Source organism: Corapipo altera, unplaced genomic scaffold, assembly GCF_003945725.1.
Source record: "Corapipo altera isolate COAL_440 unplaced genomic scaffold, ASM394572v1 1, whole genome shotgun sequence".
Classification (NCBI taxonomy): Eukaryota; Metazoa; Chordata; class Aves; order Passeriformes; family Pipridae; genus Corapipo; species Corapipo altera.
The window spans coordinates 33,924,427-33,951,803 of record NW_020884873.1 but is presented as its reverse complement, the minus strand read 5'-3'; the positions used below and the strand labels follow the sequence as shown (position 1 = coordinate 33,951,803).

Here is a 27,377-nt window from a genome sequence, read left to right as displayed (position 1 = left end):
TGTCTTGGTATAATACAGAATAATTTATTGCTGAAACACATTCTGTCTCTGGTAAGTCCTACAAACTGAAAAGTCCTTTGCAGTTTTCATTCTAAAGCAATTACATTGTCGAATGGCTTTTACACTAACCTTTTCAAAGACCATTACAGAAAGCATGTAACCATTTGGTAAGAAGAAAACTCCTGTAGTGGATTAAATATATTTTAAATGCAGCAAACTTCTTAAACTGTAGTAACTTTCTTACAGCACAAATGCAGGAAACCAGTGTGTTTCAGTCAAACGAATTGCAATGGGGAGGAAGATGTGGCAGATGTTTAATGATGGCACTGTAGTTGTATCTAGACTTCACTGAATAGGCAGCAAAGCCCCAAACTCCCCTGAGATTTGGCTGTGGTTTAAATGCCTAGGGTAAAACCCAGGAATGCATCTCTTAGGGCTAAAGTCTGAGGGGACAGGTCAGAAACCCCTTATTACAGCAGTGCCAAACCTGGAAGCATCTGAATCTTGGACTTACCATATGTCTGAACAGTTAGGACTGAACACAGTAAAGCAGTAAAGGATGCTCCTTTACTGAGCAAAAACCACCTGGATCCTGTCAGAGATCTGTGGTGCTTCCTGGATGAAATAAAGTCCCTGAACTCTGACCGAATCCTTGCATTTTTATGCCTGTTTGAACAATGCTAAGCATGCAACAACAGCATTACAGTCAAACCAAAGCACAGAGCAGAAGTCCCTTGCACCCAAAACCACGGCTGTGAACTCTCGTGGCCTATCATAGTGCTGAGCAGGGCTGGGGTAGGACAAACCTCAATTCTGGTCTCTGCTTCCCATAATCAGGATGCAGTTCACATTTGTCCATCACTGGCTAAAAACAAGGAGAGGAAATCACAGCTCCGGACTTCTCTCTGCTAGCCCTTCTCCCACCACCGGGCCACAGAACAGCCTCTGCTACACATTTATAGTTCTGCATCCTCTGGAGTGCTTGCACCCAGGGCTGCAGAACAGATGGCTCTAGGAGGAGTGATGAAAATTAAATTAATTTGAAAAGGAACCTAAGGAAACCTAGTGTCTTATACCTAATTTAACATTAGGTGGTAATTAGAATGCTCTCCTGCGATGTGGAGGATGAGGGTTTTAATCCCTTTTCTCTGGGAGCTCATGCCTTTTCCCTCTGTTCAGAAAACAAAATCTTCTTCAGCAGAAACAGGTTGAGAGCAACTCTGTGTGTCTGCACAGCCCTTCAAGTTTGCAGGCAATTGCTTTACCCACTTTAGTGAATACACCAAACCCACCACCAAAAACAACTTACAGTCTCAGGGATGGGACTGCTTAAAGGACATCTCTGAATGACCAATCCCAATAGAAGCAGGCATGAAGGGTCTGGAGAAGAGTGGAGTCTGGAGAAGTGCACAGGAGTCTGGAGAAGTGCACAGCCCTGAACCCCACTATTGCTCTCTACCAGCATGGCAGAGCAAGCAGAGCTGCTGCACCCAGAGAAGGCACCAGTTTTTGCCACCAAGCTTGGAGAGAGTTTCAGCACCTTTGGATGCTCAGCAGTTACATTTTAATGTCTCAACACCAGCACGAGGCAGGGAGAGGAAGTCTCCTGAGCCTGGCCAGTGGGCTGGGTGGAAGCAATGCTGTGCCAGCAGCCTGGCCATAGCCTGCACCAGCAGCACCAGCAAGGCACTGCACTGCTTGGTTCAGATAGGGACAGGAGGAGCCAACCCAGGTCACTTAAGGGGCCAGCTGTTTCTCAGTCAGAGGCCACTCCATTACTTCTGGGCACAGATTAATAGTTGGTTTTACTTTCCTGAGTGTGGTGTTCAAGATGTTAATCACTGCCACAACAACACCTCACTTTGTTTTGAACTTGCTGACCTCAGATTGAACCATTCAATTCTCACAGGGCTTCCCTGTGAAAGGAGCAGCCAGCTGCTTCTCATTGGGCAGGTACCCACACTCCTCTCAAACATCTTCTTTTGGACAAGCTGATTAGTCTTAGCTCTTTAAGCTTCCAGTGAAAAGCATCTTCTACAGCCTTCTTAACATCTTACCATGTATCTAGGTGTAATAATACTCATGGTTGTGAGCACTGAATCAGGTAGCAACCCTGGGATTTGGGAATGGGATTTCAAATGAATCTAAGGAACCTAGGTGATTTAAATCTAATTTAAGTATGAGGACAATTTGGTACCTCATCTCTTTAAGGATATGCTGAATTAGAGAAAGCTGAGAGAAGGACAAGGCTGCATCCAATGAGAAACAATTGACTCTTCAGCCAGGCAAAGAGAAAAATTAGAGGGCACATAATAGATATATACAAAATCATGACTGTCACGAATAGGACCAACAGTATGGATTGACTACTGTCTCTACCAGTGCAAGGACTAGCGTCCATCAGATGAAACTGCTGCAGCCAGACTTGAAACAACAGAAGGGGGATCTTCATGCAATGGGAGGCAGTGAACTCCTTGCTAGGGTGATTTGAGGTAACAGATGACATGGACTCAAGGAGAGCCTAGAAAAGTACTGGAAAGAAAGATCTGTAACCTGTGTGGGCTTATAAAAAGGACAAATCACTTAAGACTCAGGAAATCCTCTGAGCTGAAGCTAGTCAGAGCTGAGACGGTAAACTAAAGTATCACATATGCATGTCCTTCTTTTGCTCTTTCACAGGTCTTCTTATGGCCACCATTGGCCATAAGATAAAATACAGGCTAGACAGGGCCTACAGCACTAAATCCATCCATATGCCTTATTTGGCAGTAGGCAAATATCCTCAAAGAAGTTTTAGAAGTCCACTGATTTTGACAAGAACACTGGGTTCAGTTACCTCTGAGTAAGGTATCTGTTAATCCTCATTCTTGTTTCCCACTCTCTTGTTTATTATAGCTTATTATAGCTCTTTCCTCTTTTATTTCTCCTTAATTGTCTAAAAGGACAATTAATTGTCTTTGGGCTAAAACACTTCTTCAAGTGATAACAACTGTTGATTTGTTACTAAATACAAGCTGGTGATTGAATTTATTCTGATGTGTCTGTGTAGAAAAATGATTTGGTAATGCAATAGATCCAGGCAAACCAGACTAGATTTGTCACAACTGTTTTGTGAACATATAAATTATAGCAATAACTACAAAGTAGCAAATATTCACTACTTTTATAGTATGTATTTATTTAGGACTCTTTAGTTAATTTTGGCCAGCTAGCAAGCAGTGTAAAAAACCCACCATCATACTAGTGTCTCACCATTTAACGGTGTAAATGCTTCAAATACCACACACGTACTTATTATCAATTGCTATTAAACACTGGAGGTGCTAGAATGCCAAACAGGACTTAAATACAGCTTATATACATAAGCACAGTGGTGCACTGCACATGATCCATGTAGGGGAACGCCACAGACATGCCAATACACTGGGTATCAGTGGTGCCAACTGGGTAAGTCCTTTTCGGCTTTAATCAGACCTCCCATCATGATGACTAACAGACCTTCTGCTGCAACTATGAGATCTCATCTCCAGCCTCCCTGCATTTGTAGACCATGCTTTCCTAAACAGTCAGACAGCGGTAATTTTGGTCTAGCCTTTCTAGATAGCTAAAATTAAAGGAGAAGCTAGGTTATATTAGAGAATGCTGAGTGCAGAGCTTCCCACATATCTCACCTGCTTTATATGGAGATGGAAATAATGCTTAACAAGAACTTGATTTTCATGGCTTTTTAGTTGCTTTTAAATGTCTTTACTTGACATTTATCAGGCTTGCAACCAATTTAATTGCAGCAGTTGTGGTACAAACATCATAGCACCTCTCACCCAAATCTATTTTCAATATCACTCACTCAATCCACACTGAATGGTGAGACCAATCATTAACATTCAATTCCAGGTGTCACAGTAAAAAGCTGTACTGAAGCATTACTTCAATGCTAATCTACTGTAAGCCAAAAATGGAGAATATTAAACACAAAGCTTCAGAATGTATCCACTCAAAAAGAGAAGAGGAAGAAAGACTGGTCGAAGCTGAAAGCTCGTATATCAGTGCTCCATTGGCAGCCTGGCCCTCCTGTCTTGCTTCTCATTTCTTTCCCATTTTATCCCACATGGCCTTAGGATGGCTAAGGAAAATCATGAAACCATGGTCACCAAAACAGTACTGTCATCCAGATGTACATTTCTGCCTTTCTACCAGAGCCTACCATGCATGAGCCCTGAAACAGATCACATAAACTGTTATTCGTCCACCTCAGAGCAAAGTGGATTCACTAATCTCTCATGGAAAGCTTCTTTACTCCAATCAGCTCACTATGCTCCATGGTGCTTTTGAAGCACTCACACTGGCTTGGGCTCAGCCTCTACTGTGGAGATATAAGTTCCAGTGAAGGACCAAGAATGTACAACTCAGGCACAAGTTTCTGCTGATTTATCTACACATAAAAGCTTCATGTGACTTGGCTCAGACAAAATACGCTGCTGTACTCAGGCAAGGTACTCACAAACTGTTCAGTGCCAAGCAGCATAGCAGTAAACTTCAGAACCACAATTAATAAAAAAAAAGTCATAATTCATAATAAAATATTTATATTTCACTGGCTGTGGAATATTTTTTACAGGAACACAATTTATAATATCAACAGCACAAACCTGATGCTTTATGAGGAACTGTTCCAAGCAGGGGGATATTTATAGTTGGATCAGCCATTATGCCTTTATCCAAAGAGTGCAAAGACAGGAACTCGTAGTAGTACTCAGCCTATGACAAAATAAATGAAAAATCTATATTTATTTTAATTGCAGAAATTTATTTATTATTTATTTTAATTCACAGAAGCAAACTATTTAGCATATAAACTAGAGCAGAAAAATACTAAACTTTTCATTATGCTATTCTATAATTTCTATTTGTTTCTATAATTTCCCTGAGTGCTTCTTCATCTAAGCATAATCTTCAGGTAATTTCCTCTTATTTCAGAGATTACAAGTGACTGAACAGTAATCAGGATGCAGTAGATCAGCAAGGAGAGTGGCCTCCATTTGGTGGACAACTGTTACTTGGAGAAGATTTTTTTTTACAATCTCCAGTATTTATCTGGCAGACAACAAAAATATTTGCACATTAGGCTAATTCTTAAGGCTGCTTTTTGTGCAGAATCCTCCTGGAACTGATGGTGAGCCTGGATGATCTGCCTGTGCCAAGAGTGCAGCTTAAAGGGCATGCCCACATGCATGATGCAACTGTGGCATGAGATTATCCAAGCTTGCTTTTGGTTGATCTGCACAGCACAGCACATTGCCGTGGGCAAACGGTGCCAGGCAATGAGTCGCCACATTGCTGGAGTGCCATGCTAGGACACATATCTTGCTTACAGCTCTGACACTGCCCTGTTCAATTTCAGTTCGTTAAATTGTTCCAAGGGTGGAGCTGAGAGCTCTCCTACCAAGTTGGCTTCATGTCACTCATTATTAACTGCAACATAAATGATTTGTTTTGGCAATTCCCAAAAGGTGTTGGCATGATTTAAAACCTACTTTCCACTACCTTCATCCTACTCCTTATAAGCACCTGCATTGTGGCACAGAGTGTAGGCTTTGGTACTTTCTTCCATGGGACTCTGGCCTCTCTTGCTATTCAATGCAAAGTGATGACATATGTCTGCAGAGTCACTGCACAGACCATGTACACCCAAGATGTATGTACCTTAGCAAGTCACTGGAGGTTTATGTTATTGTCAGTGGCACAACTGCTGGTGTGCAGAGCAAGTGGAAATGAACCTTTTACGCTAAAGTGTGGCTTCTCACTTACCAAGAAGCATTAAAGGAATTACAGGCAATTCTACCTGATGTTCTCAGAAAAGTCCTTGAGGTCTTACCATGGGTGTTGGCAAAAATGTGTCATCCAGCAAGTCACTGACAGCAGATGGTATTGTTCTGCCTACTTTTTAGATCAAATTGTGAAATAAAGAGAGATTAAATCAAAAATTTTATGAGAAATTTGGCCTGATAAATGGTAGCTAATTTATGTCTACAAGATGTCTGTCAGTGTCTTTAATTAGAAGACTGTCTTTTTCTCCTGTAATGACCTGGCTCCCTAGCACAAGGAAGACATGGACTTAGTGGAGTGAGACCAGTGAATGGCCACAAAGATGATCAAGGGTCTGGAATATGTGAGGTATGGGGAGAGGCTGAGATATCTGGGACCATTCAGCCTGAATAAAGGCTGAGGGAGGATCTAATCCATGTGTATAAGCAGCTGATAGGGGGCTGTAAAGAAAATGGAGCCAGACTCTGCTCAGTGGTGCCCGGTGTCAGGACAGGAGGCAGTGGACACAATACAGAAAACTTGATCGGAACATGAGAAAACACCTTTTTACTGTGTGGGTGACCGAGCACTGGTACAGGTTGTCCAAAGTGGTCGTGGCACCTCCATCTGTGAAGATATCAAAACCCAACTCGAAACAGCCCTGGTCAAGTGGCTGTAGGTGACCCTGCTTGAGTAGAGTGAACTGGATCATCTTGAAGTCAGACTGTCTAGTCTCAGATCAGCCTCAGCCTTCTGTGATTCTGTGCTCTGCTAACTTGAGCAAAAGCCCTGGCAAGGTGTGAAAGACCATCTCCCTTTAGCTCCTGATGACACCGGCCCTCATGACCTGAGTAGAAAGGTTGTTATGAAATTCCTGATCAGCCATGGCAGCATATCCACTCACTCTGTGGGAACATGTTGTAAGGTGATCCCAAAAAGCATGAGGGGCTATAATTGTACATGGACAGTCTTCAGAGGGTCTTGTGTAGGCACAGAGATGTTAGACAAGGACTTGCAAAACAATAGGGAAGGAAGCAATGAGAGGTTTTAAGGGTGAGTTAAACACATGGAGTAAATGTGAGAGGGAGAGGGGACATGGAGAGAAGCAGTAAAACCAGAGATGAAAAATGAAGTCTGGGGTAATGTTCAAAAGGCTGCTTTTAATTAAAGATTTTTTTTCCAATACAATATACCATGCCAAAATATGAAAACAAGCCATAAATTCAGATGGGGAACATTTTTGTTTTCACATAAAACTTTGGTTCGGAAAAATAATTATATGTCTCCACACATCTATAGAATAGTGCAGTGAGTGAGTCAATGCTGCACTGTCTGTTTCTCATTGTTTAGCTTTGATGTTTGGTTATATCTAAACCAGGTCATAATGAGTTATGACCTGGGATATTAAAACATCATGTTCTTACTATTCTAGTAAACAACAACTGGTAACTAGACCAAACAGCTCCACTCCCATATTTCCATTGTAGCCACACTGTTGTAGCAGGTCAGCTTGTGAGCCAGAGCCCCAATTAGTAGGAAAAGGACTGGAATTTCATTTTCCAGAGACAAAATGATGCCTCAGGATAAAGACAAAAAGAAAGTCCCCTGTGGAAAAGGGGGTCGATTGCTGCATGAGCCACAATATTCACTGCCTTTCAAGGAAGTAGTTCCTCTAACCAGAGTAGAGGTGTAGCAGTGATTAGTGCCTGAGGCAAGAGTACATTCTGATCACATGTCAAAAAGATGGGAAGAGGCATTGCACAAGCAAGAGGCTGCTCAGGAGGAAAGCCACATTGGGGAGAGATACCTGCTCTCACCATTTCTGTACAAAGGTCTGTACATCTGCTGAGTTGATGAAAACCGAACTTCTTGAAATTATAGTATCTAAGAATACCTGAAACACCTCAGGGAGATCCAGCTGCAAAGTTATGGAGCCATGTGCTGCAGAGTACGTTTGCAAATCTTGTGCTGGACTGAGTTGGTTAAATTTTGACATAAAAGTTATGCACAAAAATCATAGTCTAGAGAGGCTGCAGAGTAGCAGAAGCAGAGTAGTTTAACTCCTCAAACCTGTGAATCTGAAACAAGATTTGACTGCCATAAATCCTATCTATTTGGAAAAAATCTGTCTTGACACAATCTCTGCATCCAGTCTCCAATACAGTCCTGCTGTAATTGAAGTTGATTGCCAATTAACTTGCATTAATCATCATGACTGAGAAGCAAACAACATGCTCTCAGCAAATATTTACTGTGCTTCAGCCTACCATGAAATTTAGTCATAATGGTTAATTGAAGATATAGGTCTGTGCAATTAAAATATTGTCTAGTGACTACCATAATTTATGCTGTAAGTGGCCACTGTGAGTGACCTAGTAGTGAGAACCAAACTGCTTTGGATATTGTTGAGAGATAAAGGGGAAAAGTCCATAATCTGTAATCCCTTTTTCATTATAAAGATATTCTCATGTTTTTTGTGTTGTTGTTTTTTTTTTTTTTTCAAGCCAGCCTGTGAACTCTCTGGTACGTGAGGGTGAAAATTTGGTAGTGAAGCTAAATCTTAGAGGAACGCTGTTGTCAGAGGTGGTGGAGGAAATGGCGTTTTCATTAAATTATTGATGTTTGACAATCGCACACTCCGCATGCACAGAGGACTTTTGGCTTGACTTCATGAAGCACCCGAGGAAGAATATGCTTTACTTCTGTGTAAAATCTTTGTTTGAGACCCTCAGAAACTGAGGCAAGGGCCCCTGGAGATCTTGTGTGAACAGTCTGGGGACTTGGTGCTTTCAGGCAGCAGGTAGCCCTGTGCAGCTGCCCTTTAACAGTTCTCCATATGGGTAAAGCCCTCAGCAAAGGGAGGAAATTTCACTCTAGGCAAATAATTCCATGTTCGGAATTAACTTTTACGGACTTTAAATGGCTGTTTTCTATAAATCAGAGGAATTTAAAAGGTTATAAACATAACAAAGCCATTTAGCAAGTATTGTAGCAAACATCTGTCGGCAGTTTCATTTTAAATTATATACAGTTAAAATTCCTACAGAACTCCACTCCTTGGTACAAGATCCACTGTGCTGAAGTTCTCTTATCAGTCAGATGCCATGTTGTATCTGACTCGTTTTTTGTTTCATGTATTATCAAAGAATTCACAATACTGTGCTTTATGTTTTCTTCATTTTACATGAAAGATGTAGGATGAGAAGTAACGCTAGTACCTGAAGCAAAGGTAGGTAGCTTCAAATGTTGTATGTCACAGCTCAATAACCTAATGAAAGCTATATCCTTTCTAATTATGAAGTCAATGTATGTTAGCTTTGGAAGTAGATGTAAGAAATTAAGTATATTTTCTTCTCATCATTTTAAAGAGATCAGTGCTGAATGTTCTGTTCTGTTATCAATTAAATTACAAATATACTCTAATGCCAATTTTTTTCATTTAAAGAAAGAAACACATCAAAAACGTTCCTTTTTATCCCAGATCCATGAATATTTCTGGCTACACACACACTAGAAGATTCTACCATGCATTATCCATAGCAGATGCTCATGGCTGCATATGCCATAAATAAAATCATAAAGTGAGACAATGTATGTGTTCGTTAGGTGTTTACAGCATGGACCATTGCTTCTCCAAGATACTAACCACATTAGGTCAGAGGAGTTGGTCTGTCTACGTTCCAAGATGAAACATGAAGCAAAGTGAGATGAATTCCAACAAAGAGTATCCATATTGTGCATACTGGGCTATTGAAGGAGTCTGGTCACAGTATGAGTATGTACATATATATGAACAGTTTGTTACTGTGGTGCAGTCTAGACACTGCTGTAATGAGCAATATAATGGTGCCTCCTTAGACAAGCAGATCGTACACTGTCTGCCTACAGACTGCCTCTTTTTCTGCTAGGGACAGCAGCTTTGCCTAACTTGTTAATTGGTCCTGTCACAGAGTGGGTATACCATTTTTTGCACTTCAGTGTGACACCTAGAGACTTGCTGTCAGCCTCACAAGGCAGACCCAAAATGGGAGGCATACTTAACAATATGAAGTGATACAGAAACATGTTCTGAGAAAACCAGTTTACACAGAAGACAGGATAACCTGTTTTCCATTACTGGCTGCTAAGGGTATGGGAATGAACCAAACAGCAGGATTAGGAACCGCAGAGATACACAGAAAAGGAAGTTTGGTGTTTCTAAAAAAAAGGAGGACACAAATTAGAACTCAGTGAAATGGGCAATCGCAGAGAAAAATACATTATGTGATAGTGGTAACCAGGCAATGCTGTGGTGAAATGCTCACAAATCTGCAGAGCTTGTTCTATGCTTGCTTTCTTCACATTAAGAAAACCGTGGTAGACTGAAGAAAATCCATGTGTGAGAAGGAAGACTTTTTTAACAATGGAGTGAATCCTTGCATGAAACTTTCAACAATAACCACTTGTGGTTTTAATGGTTTTAGAAGAATGGTACAAAAACTCTCAGATTTTGTCAATGGAAGATGGCTAACTGGTGCTTAATGTTTCTTATGGCATGCAACTGTGGATGGCAGATCAGATCCTCCAACAGCTGGAAAACAGTTGGAAAAGAGAAATTTCTTGTTTGCTATCAAAAGAAGCCTCAGATTTTGAAAGGTGACACTACAGGCTTCCAAGAATGCTTTGCAGTGGAGAGATAGACAGAACTCCTTGCAGAATACATTAGCTTTTGCTCCAAGTAGTGCAAAAGGAATTTCAGTAAAGATAAGTAACATGAAAAAGTCACTGTCAAGGAGCTTGACAAGGTCACAAAATATTAGATTTAGATTATATTTAGCATAGTTTCTGGCAGCTGTCTGCTCCTTGGGAGACATAGGAAACAGGGCAGCTACTTAGTCACTTTGAGCTGATATTTTCTCTCACCAGACCCTGAGCTCTGGAAACCCTTTGGCATTTGAAGAGGTCATTAAAGCCAATCTGAGACTGGAAGCTGAAGGGCTTGGCAGAAAGAGTGGGATTTGAGAGAGAGAGGTGAAAAAAAAATCGAAGTACACCAGCAGAGCATTAACTCTGAAAGTCATCATCATGTGCAGAAAAAGCAGGCTACCTGAGACAGAGGGACAAATAAAAGCCTATTGCACATTCCTGTCCATCATTAGCCTGCTAATGGAAATATGGTTTTGGTTTAGATCAGAGGCAAGCCCTTGATGCAGTAGGTATCTGCAGTGGGGACAGTGGGGCCATTACACAAGGCTAAAGCCTTGGAAAGCAGCATATAGGCAAACAGATCCATGCTAAGTAAAAACACACTGATACAAAGGCATGTGGCATGCAGGATTTCTTAAAAAACAGTCACAACAAATTTACGGCTTCTTGTTGAGAAGAGTCTGGGAGTTTCTCACTCATCTACCTTGCAAAAAGAGCACAACTCTACACACTTAGATTTAAAAGATTTTCTCTAATGTATTTTATCATAGCTTCACTGAGTTACTTTTGAAAAAATTAAGCTAAAAGGAGACAAAATCATTCAAGCTTTGATAAATATGCACAGTTAATTACACCTTGAAAATCTCTAGCAAGGAATGATATTTCTCAGCACGAACCAGGCCTGGTGCACAAGTTTCCCTTAAAATGTTTTCTCACATATTTTACAGATGAATATTAAATAACTCTGCTTTGGGGAAGGGGAGAGAAATAAACAGTACACCAAAAAGAGAAAGAGCATTAAGAGTTCAGATTTTAAGTAAGTAAAAGATACACAAACCTTACTTATCTTGAAATATATAACAAAACTTATTGTTCTGGTATCCTGAGAATTCGTAAAAGCTATTTTCCTGAAAAGTTAATTCTTGTCCCAGGACAGCAAGGGCCAATTCACTCTTTGGTCACCCAGCAAAATATCAGTGCTCTCTCCAGTGGAGATTTCATGATCAGCGATGTTCAAAATCTCCCAAAGCTAATAAAAAAGGGGAAAATTATTACTGCTCTTAGAGAAAAAAATTAAAACACTGTCTCATCAAGTTAGTTCCTAACAAAATAAGTCTCTACAGATCTACTACTGCCACCTGAAACACATCTGTGTGGCTCTATCTACATTAAGAAAAAACTGCAAGGTTATTTTCTCCCCCCCCCCCAGCTTGAAAAGTAAGTAAAAAGCTTGTCTGGCTGATCCTGGGAGTTCATCTTTACATAGATTACAGACTGTTTGCAGTTTCCAGCTTTGGATAGATTTACTTGTATTAATAATTACCCTGAAAATTCTTTTCAGAGAATCTCAAATAATTTCAATAAAACCTTTACAATTAGGGAAATGATTGCACTAACAACCATGTAGATTAGTTATGACGGAGATCTGAACAGACAATACATTTAATTAAGCAGAATAGTTTTAAAAGCACAAATGTAAACCTTAGAGATGGTGGCTCATCTAATGTGACGAGGAAAAGCTCACAGATGAAGAATACGCTAATCCACTTCTTGAATAGTGGTAAACATGGATAATGCACATAGATTCATTTTGGCCATGCTTCAAACTTCCAACCCTTTGTTCTTAAGCCTCACAGGATGGCTTTGAAGTTGAGGATAAAGCTCCTCTAGCACACCATTACCAAAGAACAACCTTCTGATTATGATCTCATGAAAGTGTAATCAATTACTTACACAAGTTAAAAGCCTGGCAAACAGCAAAGGTCACGTAACTGGGCCTTTATTGAGTCCATGTGTTTCACTCTTGGCTTTAACTGGCACTCCTGTATAATAAATATAAATATCTCTCCTCAAAATGTAAGCAGTGAACTTAAGTTATGAAATCTCACAGCAGCTTTTGCCAGACTGGAGTCCTTCAAGAGTGTCAAAGAGGGATGCTTCCACTTTTGTGTCCCCACGTGACAGAAAGTTTGCAGCACCTCTGAGTGAGAGTTTCTTTATTTACTGCTCAGCACAATTGTCTTTAGTCTTGTTTTCTAGGCAAGTGAGTGTTTAAAAGTTATGGTGAAAAGGTTTTGAAAAAAAATCAACTCCATCCTGACTAGTTGTTAGAAAAGACTTCTTTAAAACTGCACTTTTAACATCTGCTGTGTTCATTTTCAAATGCCTGTTTGTGTGAAAATGCAATTTTCTTCTTGTTTTACAGTCTGCCATTGACCAAAGCAAAATGTAAATACTACCATAAAAGAAGAACTAAATTCACTATAAAATATTTGATAAGTGTATCTGAAAAGGAACTTGTGTTTGCTATTGTACCTGAAATCACACTGTTTTTCCACTGAGTGAAGACTCTGCTAAGTGCACATATATTACCATGTAATATTTCTATACACCATACAGGCCTCCACAGTTATGTCCTCTGTAACTATACATTGCATTTTTCAAAGCAAGATGGTCTTATCTTCAGAGTAAAGCAGGGAAGTATATTCTTATCCCCAGTTTCTGATGAGAAACTGAACAGTTTCTGCCTTTTGGGCTGTTTCCATAGGCAGGGTGAGCACTGCTTCATACCTGGGTTACAGTACCAGCCTTACAGAATCCAGTCTTTTGAGTTAAGGTGCAGTGTATTTTCCAGCATTTAAATTAAATATCTGCTTTACAGCCAGCTCATCTTTGACTTCCTGTATACTCAGAGGAGAGAGACCAGCACTTGCAAAAGAAAATTCAGCCCAGTCGGAGTCTGATTTACCTGCTGTCTTGAACCACCTTTCTCCCTCCCTGGGTGCAGATGGAATCTATTCACAGCATAGGCCTGGACTCTGCTGACTTGACTCAGGGTCAAGTTGAGCTTCCAGATGAATCCTTTGAACACACTTGCAGGAATAAGTCCTATTCAGAAAGGTGGGAGGTTTATTTTAGGAAAGCTGCATCCTTCTGTTGTGGTGGGGTGTTTTTTTTGGTTGGTTTTCTTTGTTTGTTTGTTTGGGGTTTTTTGTTTGGTTTGGTTTGGGGTTTTTTTGTTTTTTTCTCTGGACAATGTGACCTATCATGTGTCAGTACAAATCCTGACAGAGAGGACCAGGAGCTGAAAGTTCCCCAGAATAATGTATTGAGCAAGAGAGAGAGACCTTAACATCATTTTTATTAAAGAAAATGCAAGAGGGACAGTTTAGCCTCAGACATGAATGTGTGGACCTCCCCAAGCCAAATTTACCTCTGATGAATAAAAAGCAGGAGTCTAATAACAGCAAAAGTCTATACTCTGCTTTGAGATCACTATCCCATTTGGGATTCAAGAGTTTTGCTAAGATCAGAGATATAATTTATTCCTTGATGCACAGCTATGGCAAATCTGGTCTGCTCTTGCAGACTGAGACCAAATCATTCTTTTTGTCACTCAATACATCCCAGATATGCTGGTAATCCCTAATTTCTGCTGAAGTCATAGGCTGCTGGAGATTCCCCAAATCCCGCAAACCAACCTTTATTGACAGATGAAGTGAGTAGTTCTGGGCTGAGTGTGGTCTACGATACTTTCAGGAAGAAAGAAACACTGGAGAAGAACAATGTCCAATACCACAAACCTTGCTGAGTCTGCTCAGCAGACCTGTCAGGTCTGCTCTCTGCATCACCACTTGATGCAATCCTTTTGAATTTCAATAAAGCTTTTGATACTGTCTCTCATAGGATCCTTCTGGACAAAATGCCCAGCACACAGCTGGATAAACACATCATGTGGTGGGTGAGCAATTGGTTCATGGGTCAAGCACAGAGGGTCATAGTGAATGGGGAAACATCAGACTGGTGACCTGTCACTAGTGGGGTTCCACAGGGCCCTGTTCTCTTCAACATGACTTTGACACAGGACTGGAGGGGATACTAACTAAGTTTGCAGGTGACATAAAGCTGGGAAGAGCTGTTGCCTCCTTGAAGGCAGGGAGGCCCTGCAGAGACATCTTGACAAATTAGAGGACTGGGCAATCATCAACCATATGAAGTTCAATAAGGGGAAATGCCGGATTCTGCACCTGGGATGGGGCAACCCTGGATGTTTGTACAGGCTGGGGAATGAGATGCTGGAAAGCAGTGCCATGGAAAGGGACCTGGGGGTCCTGGTCGATGGCAAGTTGAATTTGAGTCAGCAGTGCCCTGGCAGCCAGGAGGGCCAACCATGTGCTGGGGGGCATGACCAGCTGGTCGAGGGAGGGGATTGTCCTGCTCTGCTCTGCGGCAGCCTCACCTTGAACATTGTTTTGGGAGTCACAACATAAGAAAGGTATTAAGCCATAAAGAGTGTCCAAAGGAGGGCAATAAAGATGGTCAAAGGCCTTGAGGGGAAGCTGTATGAGGAACAGCTGAGGTCACTTGGTCTGTTCAGCCTGGAGGAGACTGAGGGGTGACCTCATTTCAGTCTACAACTTCCTTGTGAGGCGAAGAGGAGGGGCAGGCACTGATCTCTTCTCTGTGGTGACCAGTGAGAGGATATAAGGGAATGGCCTGAAGTTGTATCAGGGGAGGTTTAGGTTGGATATTAGAAAAAGGTTCTTCATCTAGAGGGTGGCTGGGAGCTGGACAAGGCTCCCCAGGGGAGTGGTCACAGAGCACCAAGCCTGACAGAGTTCAAGAAGTGTTTGAACAATATTCTCAGGCACGTGCTGTGACTCTTGGGGATGGTCCTGTGCAGGGCTGAGTTGGACTCCATGATCCTTACGGGTTCCTTCCAACTCAGCATATTCTGTGATTTTGTGATTCTGTGATCACTCTAGGGCACAGAAATTGTACTTACCATACCAGCCTGTGGGTCAAACCCTCTCTGTCACTTTCAATGGGACTCACTGTGATACCAGTCAGCTGAGTTAATTTGTTTGGTTCTGCTTGAATTTCTGCCAGTTAGAAGATGCTTGGGGTTTGGGAGTTGATTCTCTGTTTTCATTTGATTTGCAATATTTCTGGTAGCTCAAGGCAGCCTAAGACTGCACTGTTGCACTTCCACCCTCTTCAGACACAGCCATGTGATGAGCTAACCAAGACAGTAGATCAAGTTAAAAGTTAACCACTTCTTTCTGTAGGGCTAGTTTTCAACCAGAACAGCTTCCTGAGTAGCCACATCAGCACTGGTACAAGAAAGAGAATGGAAATATGCAACCAGGGATATGAACAAAGATGAGACAATGTCAGCTGCCAGCCTGATGAAAGCTGTTGTAGAATGGCACTGCAAGTGAGGTGAACTCTTTCCATGCTGTTGACAGATGTTAAATTTCATTATCCTTTCATTATGGTGAGGGGAAGAAGCCAAGCTGAGAATCATCGCAAGAAGGTGGTTCCTCCAATGGACTGCTGAAGCCAACCAAACCTGCACCCCAATAGAGCACATGCATTTCCAATGGCTCTGCCAGAGCTGTCATGGGAATACAAAGCTTTTTATCTCTGTGGAAAATGAAAAATCTAAACACATGATCCCATCCTCAGAAATATCTTGTTATTGCTCATTAACGTTATACAGATGGAATAATTCAAGCTGATTCAGGTTTGCCATTTTTTTTAGCTTTAGGTTTTCAGCAGTTCATGTTAATGGTTTTCTTTGCAGCAACCTCAGACTACAAGAACATGTCTGAAACATGACCACAGAGCTGCACTCTGTAAATGGAATATGACACACCCCTCAGGAAAGTGAGACAGATGCAAAGTGCTGTCTTTCTAACTGTGGCAGGCCACATAGGTGTGCTGGGCAGCTGAATTGAGAATAGGCTGCCCATCTGTTTTCAAGTGGCTTTCTTGCCACGTCTTAGAAAAATGTCATACAGAGTCTTATGGAACAGATTGGACAAGGATGCTGCACCAGGAGGCTTTTGTGACCATAGCAACCATACATACAGTCTCCCAGTGAGGAAATCCACTGGTCAGGATATGACTTGTCTCAGCTAAGGATGCTGCTGCTCTGGTGCAAAAGCAAGGCCCATGCTCTGCTGCTTTTGCCCATGAGGTGCTCAAGCAAACCGCACTGGAACATGGACCCTGAACCAAGTGAGCCCAACACTCCAACAACCTTTGCCATCAGGGTGGTGCACCCAGCATAGGGCTCCCTCCTGTGGATCTCCTACAATGTACCAGAGAAGGACTGTGCAGCAGGTACAGCTCAGGAGGCTGCAGCTGAGGAAGGTGCCACATAACCAGCTCTCTCTGGCTCTGTTCAGACAAGGGGCTCTCCCACCCCCTCCCCGGTGTGTGGGGACGGAGATTCAGTCTCCGCTCCACTCTAAGTGCAGAGACACGCAGCATTCAGTTCATGCAACATGCAACTATTTTCAAACTTAAATCTCTGAGGAACAAAGTAGCTTTTCTTCCTAACCCTTCTACCTTTCAATCTGCCTTTTTTCTTAGGGAAATAGAGGAAATGCTATACAAACCCCACTTGTTTTAATAAAAAGTTTCAAGAAGTCTTATGGTACCCAGTTAAACAGTCAGAAACCAGGAAATACCAGTGAATAATGCTGTATATACAGATTTAACTCTGGTTTTACAGGACATTAAAACCTCATTAAGAACACGAGCCCATACTAATTCTCATATATGAGACATAACTCGATGCAGCTTCTTTTGTAACTGTGAATCTTATACAACAAAGAACTGCTCCTGCAGATTTCCTCAGAGTGAATGGCTGTTATAAATGTAATCTTTGAAAATTTGGCTCTTTCAGTCAACTGGACACCTTAATACGCAGATTCACAATAAATCACTTGGTTGCAAGCTGTGCAGTACAGCAGAGGTGAGGGGAAAATATGCTTCCACATGAAGGTCAACTACCTTAATGTAATAGTTTGTTGCTGCAACCTTTCAATTGTATTTAATAAACTGGAATACATATGTATTAAGGGTGGCATAAACTGCAATGCCACAACTTGCTGACCACAAGATTCATTAGAAATGTTTTTTGGGGAAATATGTATGGAAAAAAATGTCAAGCACAAACTGTGCTGGTCTTATGCAAATATCCACATACATTTCGAATGCAGATTTTTAAAGTAATAGAAGTCTGTCTTCAGAAAAATTATGATTTATATGTAGGCTATAAACATACATCTGCAAGACAACAGGGGAACAATGCATCTCAGTTAAAACATCCACTTTCCATGATATACTGAAATGTGTGTTTAGTTAATAGTTGAATTTCCAACATGCAGGTTGTTCAAACTTTAATCCAAGGCTTTTGCTTTTTCAAAGAAATGTTCTCAGATATTCTCTATGCTTTGAGAGTAGTTAGTAGTTCATCTTGTGCTTGCCAGAAATATAACTTAGACTCTACCACAGGAACTAATCTGTGTATAGCATTACTAAAATCTGACTTATCTGGAAACCTACCATCAGAGATGAAAAGCAAGCTTCCCCTAAACACCTCTGCTGCTTGGTTATCATCAGATAGATGCTTATACATTTAAAGTAAATTGTCCTGTGAATGTGCCTGGGGTAAGAAAAACCAGATTTGATGTCAAGGCATAATAATAATGTGCAAAACAGTGTTGGAAACTCTCAAAATTGAGTATCACTTCAAGCAATTCTGCTCAGATTATAAGAAAAGCTCCAGCCCTCTTTTCTATGCCTCATCATGCTTAGGGGAGTTCCTGCAGACTGGCTCCTTCCTCCACCTTCCTCTCTCCTGAGTGGAATAACCAGACAGAGTCTGAGCAGGAGACTGGCACAACTCTCTTCTGTGCAGAGAGGATTAGTTTGGGGATTTTCTTCTGTTTAAACGGGCAATGGTTATAAAGGAATCAGAGAGGGAAGAATCTCACAATACCACGTTCACAGAAGGCAACGGTCATCCCTTTTCATCTCTCACAAAACTGGCTTTCTGCTTCCCGCTCTTCATGAGATCTCTGGACTGGGGAAGGGAAGAAATCCTGAAGAACCTGGGTATGCTCCATCACCTGCTCTAAACCACAGAGGGGAAAGACCTCACTGCAATTACCTCAGTCTTTGCAGAGAGGAATAAGAATATATAAATCAATATAAACCTACAGGCAGAAGTTTCTATTGAGGTGTTGGGGTTGGGAAGAGGTGGAGTAATAAGAGAATTTACAATAATTTGCAGAGATGGTGAGCTCTGTGCCTCCATGTCACCATTCTTCCTGTCAGTAAACTTTCAGATTACTCATCCTTTTAAATATTTCTCAGTAATTTATTTTAATGAATTTATACTGCTTGATTATATTTTACAAGATGAGAAAAACACTATTTTTGGATGAATAAAAGTACTATATAAAGATGTTACAGACTTAGAAATGTTTTAAATCTTGTAATTCTACTGTCAGGTTTCAACTCATAGAATCACAGAATGAAAGTAATAGTGTCATCATGACACTAAAAAAATTATGAAGTTTATTTGACTGTAAATGTTTGGCAGAACAACTAAAAAGGGTCCATAAATTAAGCAGGGTATTCACACCGATACAATTCAAATGTGAACTCTGTCAGCAGGCAGGATAAGATACAGACTTTGTCCCATCGAAGAAAGTTGCTGTTATGTCAAGTATAAATGTGAAACCCATGTGGCCCTTGATGTGATGAAGGCTTCTAATTTCTGCCTGTAAGAGACAGCATAAGCTTCTCTACTCTGTATCTAATACCAATGTGTCACAGCTCTGACCAGAGGGAGGCAACCTGTTGGGTCACAAGCTTTCAGCTATGCTCTTTTGCCAATACAGAAACTAGATCATATCTGTGCTATCTAAATAGATGTTCCTTTGAAAAACTGGAAGAAAGGAGATTAAAAGAAAGCACCAGCATAAACAAACAAACAAACAAACAAATCAACTAAGGCAACTGCCAATATGCCCTGTGGGCAAATTATTTCCCAGCTCTTAATATGGCTATGCATGTCATTGTTGCTTGTGATTACAGACCCAGGTAACTGTATTTTGCCTCTCCTTCCTCTCTGACAGATGACAGATGTGCTCTGCTGTACAACCTGCCTGTTCTCCCTGACAGTCCCTGCAAGGAACACTGCAGGCACACAGCTGCTTGCAGCAACTTCATGTATCTGTGGCTTCAAGAGGGAAAAATAAATTTGTTTCAACCCAATTACTCAAATGGACTCCATTTCAACAGTTCAATTTACTTCCCAGAGTATCTGCAAGGAAGAGAACTGGCCAAGGCTCAAACTTGGAAAAATGAAAGCAGTGTTTACTGCAGTTTAAACGGAACAGGTTGAAGTTGGTACTTGCATTCCTTACTGAAAGTGTTCAGTGGACTTGATTATTTGCCTATGTGGTTTTAAGTGTCAGATTCTTACTGGTTGTATCAATATTCACATATTTGCAAGTTGAGGGCAAGGAGAAAACATTATAGGGAGAGCCTATCTTCTGCTCATCAACAAGCTGTGATCTCTCCATGTCTTCCATGTGGTCTGAGGAAAAATAGGTTCATAAACACAGTACTGAAGGCTCTGAACTCATTCTCTGATGGTCAGGATGGTCCAAGAGCCTGCCCTCTCCTCCTCTGGCCAGCAATCATTGCACAGGCTGCCTCTGTGGCCCTTGCTACTGGTTTCTGTGCTTCAGAGCTGGAGACAGATCTTCTCATTAGTGGGCTGCTGTTTGGGGAGTTTGTTTTCCCTGGTGATGGGCCAAAACCTTAGGCTGGGAGACTGCCAGGGCTGATGTCAGTCATATTTATTTCCTTTAGGATCAGGTGGGCTTAACTGGCTGTTTATGTAGGCAAAGGGGTAACTTTGGAGGATCTGTGGGACCAGGTCTGAAAGTAGGGTTTGGTCGTCAAGTTATTTACTGAAGTATTTGGCTGTGATGGCAGCAAGTGCTGAAGCAGCTCAAGGTAGTTGCCCACTTTTCCCTGTATAGTCAAACAAGACGGACTCCACCAGTTGGCTGCAAAACAAAGCAAACTTGCATTCTCCATGCAAAAAAATCCAGGCATCTTCTTGCTGTTTGGCTGAAAAAAAATCCACCCCAAAGCTTTGCTAAGGTGTTCTATGAACAGACTATGAATCCACATACTGTGGTGGCTTTCAGGTATCATAGCTGGATAAAGTCTTCTAGTGCCTCTGTACAACAGTATGTATTTGCTTTATCTATATTCCCTTCTTTTGAGGCAGATTTTGGTTTGCTGCTTTACTGTGCTTGTACAAGCCAGTCTCAGTTTTTTATTCCTGGCTGGCTCATTTTTTGTTAATAGCTAGCTTGAGAGAGGAGACCAGTGGCTTTTGTGGACCTTGACTTCAGTAAGGCCTTCAGCACTGTCTCCCACAACATTCCCACAGAAGAAGCAAGGAATTGGCATTACATAAGAAAGGTGGACTGCTCCAGTTGGAGGCCAACTGCTAGTGGTGTACCTCAGGGTTGATACTAGGTCTCATACTGTTTAACATTTTCATTAATAACCTGGACTTTGTGACAGAGTGCACCCTCAAAATTTTGTAGATGGTACAAGACTGGGAGAAGTGACTGATACACTAGAAGGTCCTGCTGCCATCCACAGGGACCTCTACAGGATGGAGGAATGGACAGAGAGGAACGTCATGAAGTTCATCAAGGGGAAGTGCAATAACCTGCACCAGAGAAGGAACAATCCAAGGCACCAGTATATGCTGGGGGCTGACCAGCTGGAAAGCAGCTTCGTAGAAAACTGCCTGGAGATCCCAGTGGACACCAAGTTGACGAGGAAGCAACAATGTGCCCTTGTGACAAAGAAGGCCAACAGCCTCCTGGGGCTGCAGCAGACAGAGCCCTGCCAGCCTGTAGAGGGAGGTATTACATTTCCACCATGTCTGGGCTACAGTTTGATATAGTGAAGAGCTTGGCCACAAATAAAGAGTTAAAAAGCAAATAAGCAACCAACGACCTCCCAGTATAACAAAAAAAATCCAATATGGTAGAACAGCAGAATAAAAGAAACTAATGCAAGTAAAACAGCATCTTTCAAAAGGTGGAATTTGTACACAAAAAGGAAAATAAAAGAAGAACAAACCCTGGCAAACCAAGTGTAAAGCCACAGGGAGGTAAAATAAAAGATATTTTGAGATGCATTTTCTTGAAAGCTTTAAAAATATTAATCAGGAACTCATTGTTCTGAGCTAAGGTATACAGTTCTGAAAACTCTGTTCAACATGATGCAAATATCTACTACATATCAGTTTTGAAAGCTCTGGGTAGCATCATAGTCCTTACATATCTGCATACCCTCGGAAAAGTGTGGTTTCTTACATTTGCTTTGTATGTACGTAATTTACTTGGTTAAAAGCAAGTCAATCATTGTTGTAGCTACCCAAAAAACTTCTTTGGAAAGCAACAGAAGATGTTAAATACATGAAAAATTCTTCTAGTTAGCTCTTACTTTTTACTCAGTGGTATTACTTGTAATGGCATTAACTTTAGACCACTAAGAACATACCTTAGTGGACAGTGAAACTGTCTGTAAAAAAAGAGGTGATGTTGACAGAAAACATTTTCACTTCCACAAAGAAGAGGAAAGCAACACAGCCTGGATTTATATTTCAGGAAAGCTGTTAGTAACACAGGGAGCGAAATCTGTACATTTTCACAAAATACAGTCTTGAAGCTTGGGGTGTCCTTGTTAGTTCCAATGCTTTTCAACAGTTATGTTGTACATTGCAGCCACTACTGTAAAAGTAGTGAAAATATTTTATTACTCTAGGGGTTTTTTTGCTAAAACTGTATTAGAATATTTATAGAAAGGAGAAACAATGAAAATCTTGAATGGTTTACTTAACACAGCTTTACACTGCTGTGTAAAAAGAATAATTGTGTAGTTTACACATATATCATGTAAATTACTATGGAACCCAGATGTAGGTTACACTACAAGGTGCTTTGTAACTCATCTCTGCTGAGCAATAAATCCCCCCCCCCCCCTTTTCTTCTTGGCAAAACTTTGAGAAACTTTACTGCTGTTTTCTATCAGCAGATAGAACAGATGGCTGGCACATGCCTGCTTTACTAAGAAAGAGGGATCTCCACAGTATTACTTTGATCCCTGGTGGCGTGTCTACAACACAGAGATGCAAAATACCACAGCTGAGCAGAATCTAAATATTAAAGGTTTGGTGCTGTGCTCTTGATATGAGAACTCCCTGTCTAAAAATCATGCTCACAATATGTAAACATCTTCACATTCCACATGGAAATTTTGGTACAGAGTTCAGAAAACAAAGTATTTCCCCTGTCTGGTGACAGGAAACCACAGTGAAGGTACTACTGTAAATCCCAAGAGTGCAAGTTCATGCAATTACTTCGACCAAATTTTGAGAACAGCCATACTTTTGCTGGGGAAAAAAACCTTAAATTTTGCATACGAGACATTTTTTAAACTGAAAAGCATCACTGTAATCACTGGGTATGAATAAGATATTTACAAAAAGTTCAGCAGTTTCTTTGAAGAAAAGTTTCCTTTGAACAATTACATGTTTTGAAATTCAATATTATTTTGTTTCTTTCAGTTCATCAGGGAAATAGCCATGTTTGAATGGAGCACCCTATTGCATCACTAATGCCTTAAAACTGGTGATCTGTTAGCTTTTCTCTGGGCAGGAAACAAATACTCTCCAGGCATAGCTGGATATTCCATTTTACCTTCGTGGTCAGGCTACACCTCAGCCATATAAGCCAATTCCAGAAAACTCAACTGAGCTATTCAGTGTTGATGGTCACATTGCTGAGGTCAGAATTAGCCTCCAGGAGCTGTTAATTATATAGCATTCCTAACCTTCACTTTACAATATAGAAACAAGACTAAAAAATGCACTGATGACATATATCCCCTTTTTCTGAGAGCTGGGCATCTTTTTTTTTACTCAAGGTTATCAATTACTCTTCGAGAGTTATTTCAGATGCCACATCGTGGGCATGCATTCAACCATGCACCAGGAGAGGAGCTGTGGGGTACTCATAACAGTGGGGAGTGGGAAGTGAGCTGCTACCATAATTCATTTGACCTCAAATACTTCTCCCATACCTGAAAGGAAGAAAGCAGCATGGGCAGGTTGTGGCCCAGACTGACTGTTTCTGTGGATCAGACCAGTGACTGCTACAGAACAAAAATTCCAATTTGCTTTTTGGTTTCTTTTTTTACCCCTTGTCTATTAAATCGACCTGGCTGCTGCTCTGTCACTGAGCACTAATCAACTTTTTTTTTTAATATGGTTCTCTCCCACCAATGCTCACTCACATGTGAACTTCACTGTATTACTGTCAGAAGTCTCACTGGAAGTTAAGCATACATACTGGCGTTTGTGGATTTGGAGCTTAAATACCTGTCATAAGTTCCTAAATGCTGTAGAGATGATGTTATCACTGCAATCTTTGGTACCTTCCACCAGTGGGCACAGTGAAACACACCACAGCATTAGTCAGCATGATAAGGTCTCACTGGAAAGTTTATAAGCTCAGTCTTCTGCAGATGACAACATCACTATTAGGAATAAGAGCAAGAAGCACACCAGTGAGCTCTAGTGGTTACACAGATGCCTATTGTTACTATATATTAACAGTAATTTTTGCTTTTTTAAACCTTTTAAATCAAGGAGCAATCTTTGCCAATTTTACCAGATTACTTTTTTTTTCTAAAGAGAATATAACATCTGTAATCTTATGTTGAAATTCATAGGTAAAAGCATAAAGTGCATAAAAACATGATAATCCCATTTTGCAGTATTTTAACCTTTTTGTAACCCCTGGTTCATCCTGACTGCACTAGAAAAAAATCTATTTTCAGTACCTTCAGACCCTTAAATTTTGGGGTTCCTTTTGTATTTTCTAATAATTAATTAGAAGTAATGGACTACGAACTAAAAGCAACTAATGCTTTTCTTTGGTTAATGTTTTCTAGAGAAAATGGTTTTAATTGTTTATCTTACAAAATCTTTCTCACATAAAATCTATCTGGGACACAGAGGCCACTGTATCAGAACCATAGTATCCAAACGCAGAAGGTTTTTACCACTTCAGTTTACACAGAATACGGGTATAATCTAGTCCTTACAATGTGCCTTTCAGCAGACATTTTTGAAATAGAATATTCAGCAATGCAGGACTGAGAAGCATTGCCACTCCCTGGGTTGGTTTTTTACTCGCCTAGAACTTGGATAATTATTTGTCCCAGGAGTAGGCAGATGGAATCTACCCACATGATATTTATACCCACTTTCCACGGGTGTAAACAGGGATGCAAGGTGCCCTGTTGGAGATCCCAGGTGTGGTGGGTTGATCTTGTCTAGCTGCCAGACACTCACTCAGCTGCTCTCTCACTCCCCCATCTTGTTGATATCAGGGCTAGGAACTATGTAACGCCATAGACAGGATCTCCTGTACCTACTCAGAAGTCTATCTATAGATTCAAAAAGAGGCTAGTCATTCCTAAAGGCTACTGAGAGCCACCAAAACCTCGCAACCCCAGAGAAACATCTTCAAATTTCAAGTGGGATACAAGGTTAAGAGGTCTCTAAGGCAGAAGACTCACGGAAGAAATATTTCAGTTTTACCAAACAGGAGGCAACTGTATGTTAGTCAACAGCTGTTTTACAGAAAGCAGGCTAGTACTTCAGCATCTCAAATGTCTTCCTTCTTTCAAAAAGGACTAGTTTCTCTTTCTTATCCTTCTTCCTTTCTTGTTCCTCTTTCCCCGTTTCCCTTCTTTTCCTCCTCTTCTCTCCTCTTCTTCCCTCACTTCCACTTCCCATTTCCTCCTCCCTGAATTAAAAAATTTCCATAAAAAAGTATAGGTAATAAAGGTAGCAAGTATTTAGCACTTTCCTGGATGTGTCAATGGAAACTTTTAAGAATGTGTATACTTAAAACCAAAATAGAACATTGGGAAAAAAAAAGTAAAACTGTACTCATTTCTTCCGCTCATAAAATATTGGAAATTCTGGAGAAACATAATGTTAATTTAACCATTTAGGTATTTCACTTAGTAATTATGCTCTGTCTATGAGGAATTCAGTAATTCAGAAAATAGGAAGAGGACTAATGGGTTAAACAGCTTTGCTACTGCTCAGGAGGTATTTTGTCCTGCAAGTTGCATTAAGCAGAACATTTGCCTATACTGTCTTTAAGCCTGTGAGTCTTCTCACAGACATCAGTGTTAGAACCATTTTTTCCTAATGACCTACATGTAGGCAGCAAAGGAGGGATAGGAGAACACAAGAAAGAAATACAGGAAAAGAAGAACAGGGCTCAGTCTAACACCTCGATTGCCCTTTCCAAAAAGAGCTAGTTTTGAACATCATGAACATCAACTGAAGCTGGCAGAGAAATGGAACAGGAAATACAGTCCCAAAAAAACACTCATTATTTCTAGGTACCTAAATGCCAAGCCTTGGCATATAAAGTTGTTTTCTCTGTAAAGCTGGATAGGAACACCAAAGACCTTGAGCAAGTCACTAAGCCTTTGTGAGCAAGTTTTGTCTCTTCACATTCCCCCCCCCCTCTACAGGAGGCGATGAAGCACTTCCTAAACTCAGAGGCTTTGTGAGGACAGTAAAAATTGCAAGGCCTCGGACAACACCTCAGACAATGCCAAACAAATTCTGCAGCTAGAAAGAGTTTTTTCAAACAACCAAAACCACAACCAAATTTGTGAAACTGCAATTAGCTGAATTATACAACCAATTTTCACCGAGTAATTAGATGTAAATATTGCTTAATCACTAACAAGTTCTTTATTGTATAAAATCAATGCTCGGCATTGTAAAAATGAATTAATTTTATCCATAGTTCTTATGTCACCATGATTTTTTCCGTATCCATGATAATGTATGCTAACAAGTTTCAGCTTTATGCAAATTCAACATATGTTGTCAGTGTGTCAAATCATGCATATGTTTCTTCATGAAAATATGTCACAAATTCTTACTTTTTCAACAAAAGAATCCAAAGGGACTCAATACACGGCAGATTTACATAGTTTTGGAACTTAACTTGATAAAATGAAGTCTACAGAAGAGAATTATTATTTACCAGAACCACAAATTAAGCCTGCACATTTAGCACATAGAGAGCAATGAATAACCTCTAGTGTATGTCCATAAGCCAAAGAAAGTCGAAAGAAAACTGCATCCTTGTAACTACAGTCCGATATGAAATTTTATGACAAGTACAGGCAACTGGAGTCTTCCAGGTGAACTCTGGCTCACGCGCCACCAGCCTGCATGTTCTCCAGGGCCCGAGACACCCGGCTCTCCCACGCACCTTACAACCCCGTATCCAGCGCACTTTCCCAGCCATCCGGCCGGTTTCTCGCTGCTCCCCGAGCCCGCCCGCGCCCCGGCGCCCCGCTGGGATGGAGGCGATGCCCAGTGGGGCCGGCGAGGGGCACGACGGCCGCTGATCCGCACCCAGGGCCGTCCGCGCACGCTTCGGAGGGCTTTCCTCCACTGTTCAAAGCCGAAACACCTGCCCGGCTTTACAGCGGCCCCATCTCGACACCTACCCGTCCTGTTGCCTGCCAGGTGAAGTTCATGGCGTGGATGCCGACGGGGATGGCGGGCATCCTCTGCTGGGCTTTCCTGAAGTCGTGGGTGAACGGGGCCATCTTCCCCTCGGACACGATCAGAATATCCTCCTCGAAGCCTGCGGAAGGCAAAGGGGCGCGATGGCCGGCAGCCCCGCCGGGCTGGGCTCCGCTCTGGGCTCCTGCCC

At 41.2% G+C, this 27,377-nt stretch overlaps 1 protein-coding gene across 2 annotated transcripts in view; it reads right to left on the bottom strand.

The window, feature by feature from the left end:
* Positions 1-27,377, bottom strand: part of WIF1 (WNT inhibitory factor 1) — a 44,511-nt gene that overhangs the window by 16,925 nt on the left and 209 nt on the right. For both annotated transcript variants that reach the window (XM_027667494.1, XM_027667503.1), the window contains exons 2-3: positions 27,169-27,308; positions 4,650-4,758 (exon numbers count right to left, since the gene is read on the bottom strand). In XM_027667494.1, the coding sequence (XP_027523295.1) occupies positions 4,650-4,758; positions 27,169-27,308 (249 nt within the window). The remainder of the gene's footprint in view (positions 1-4,649; positions 4,759-27,168; positions 27,309-27,377) is intronic.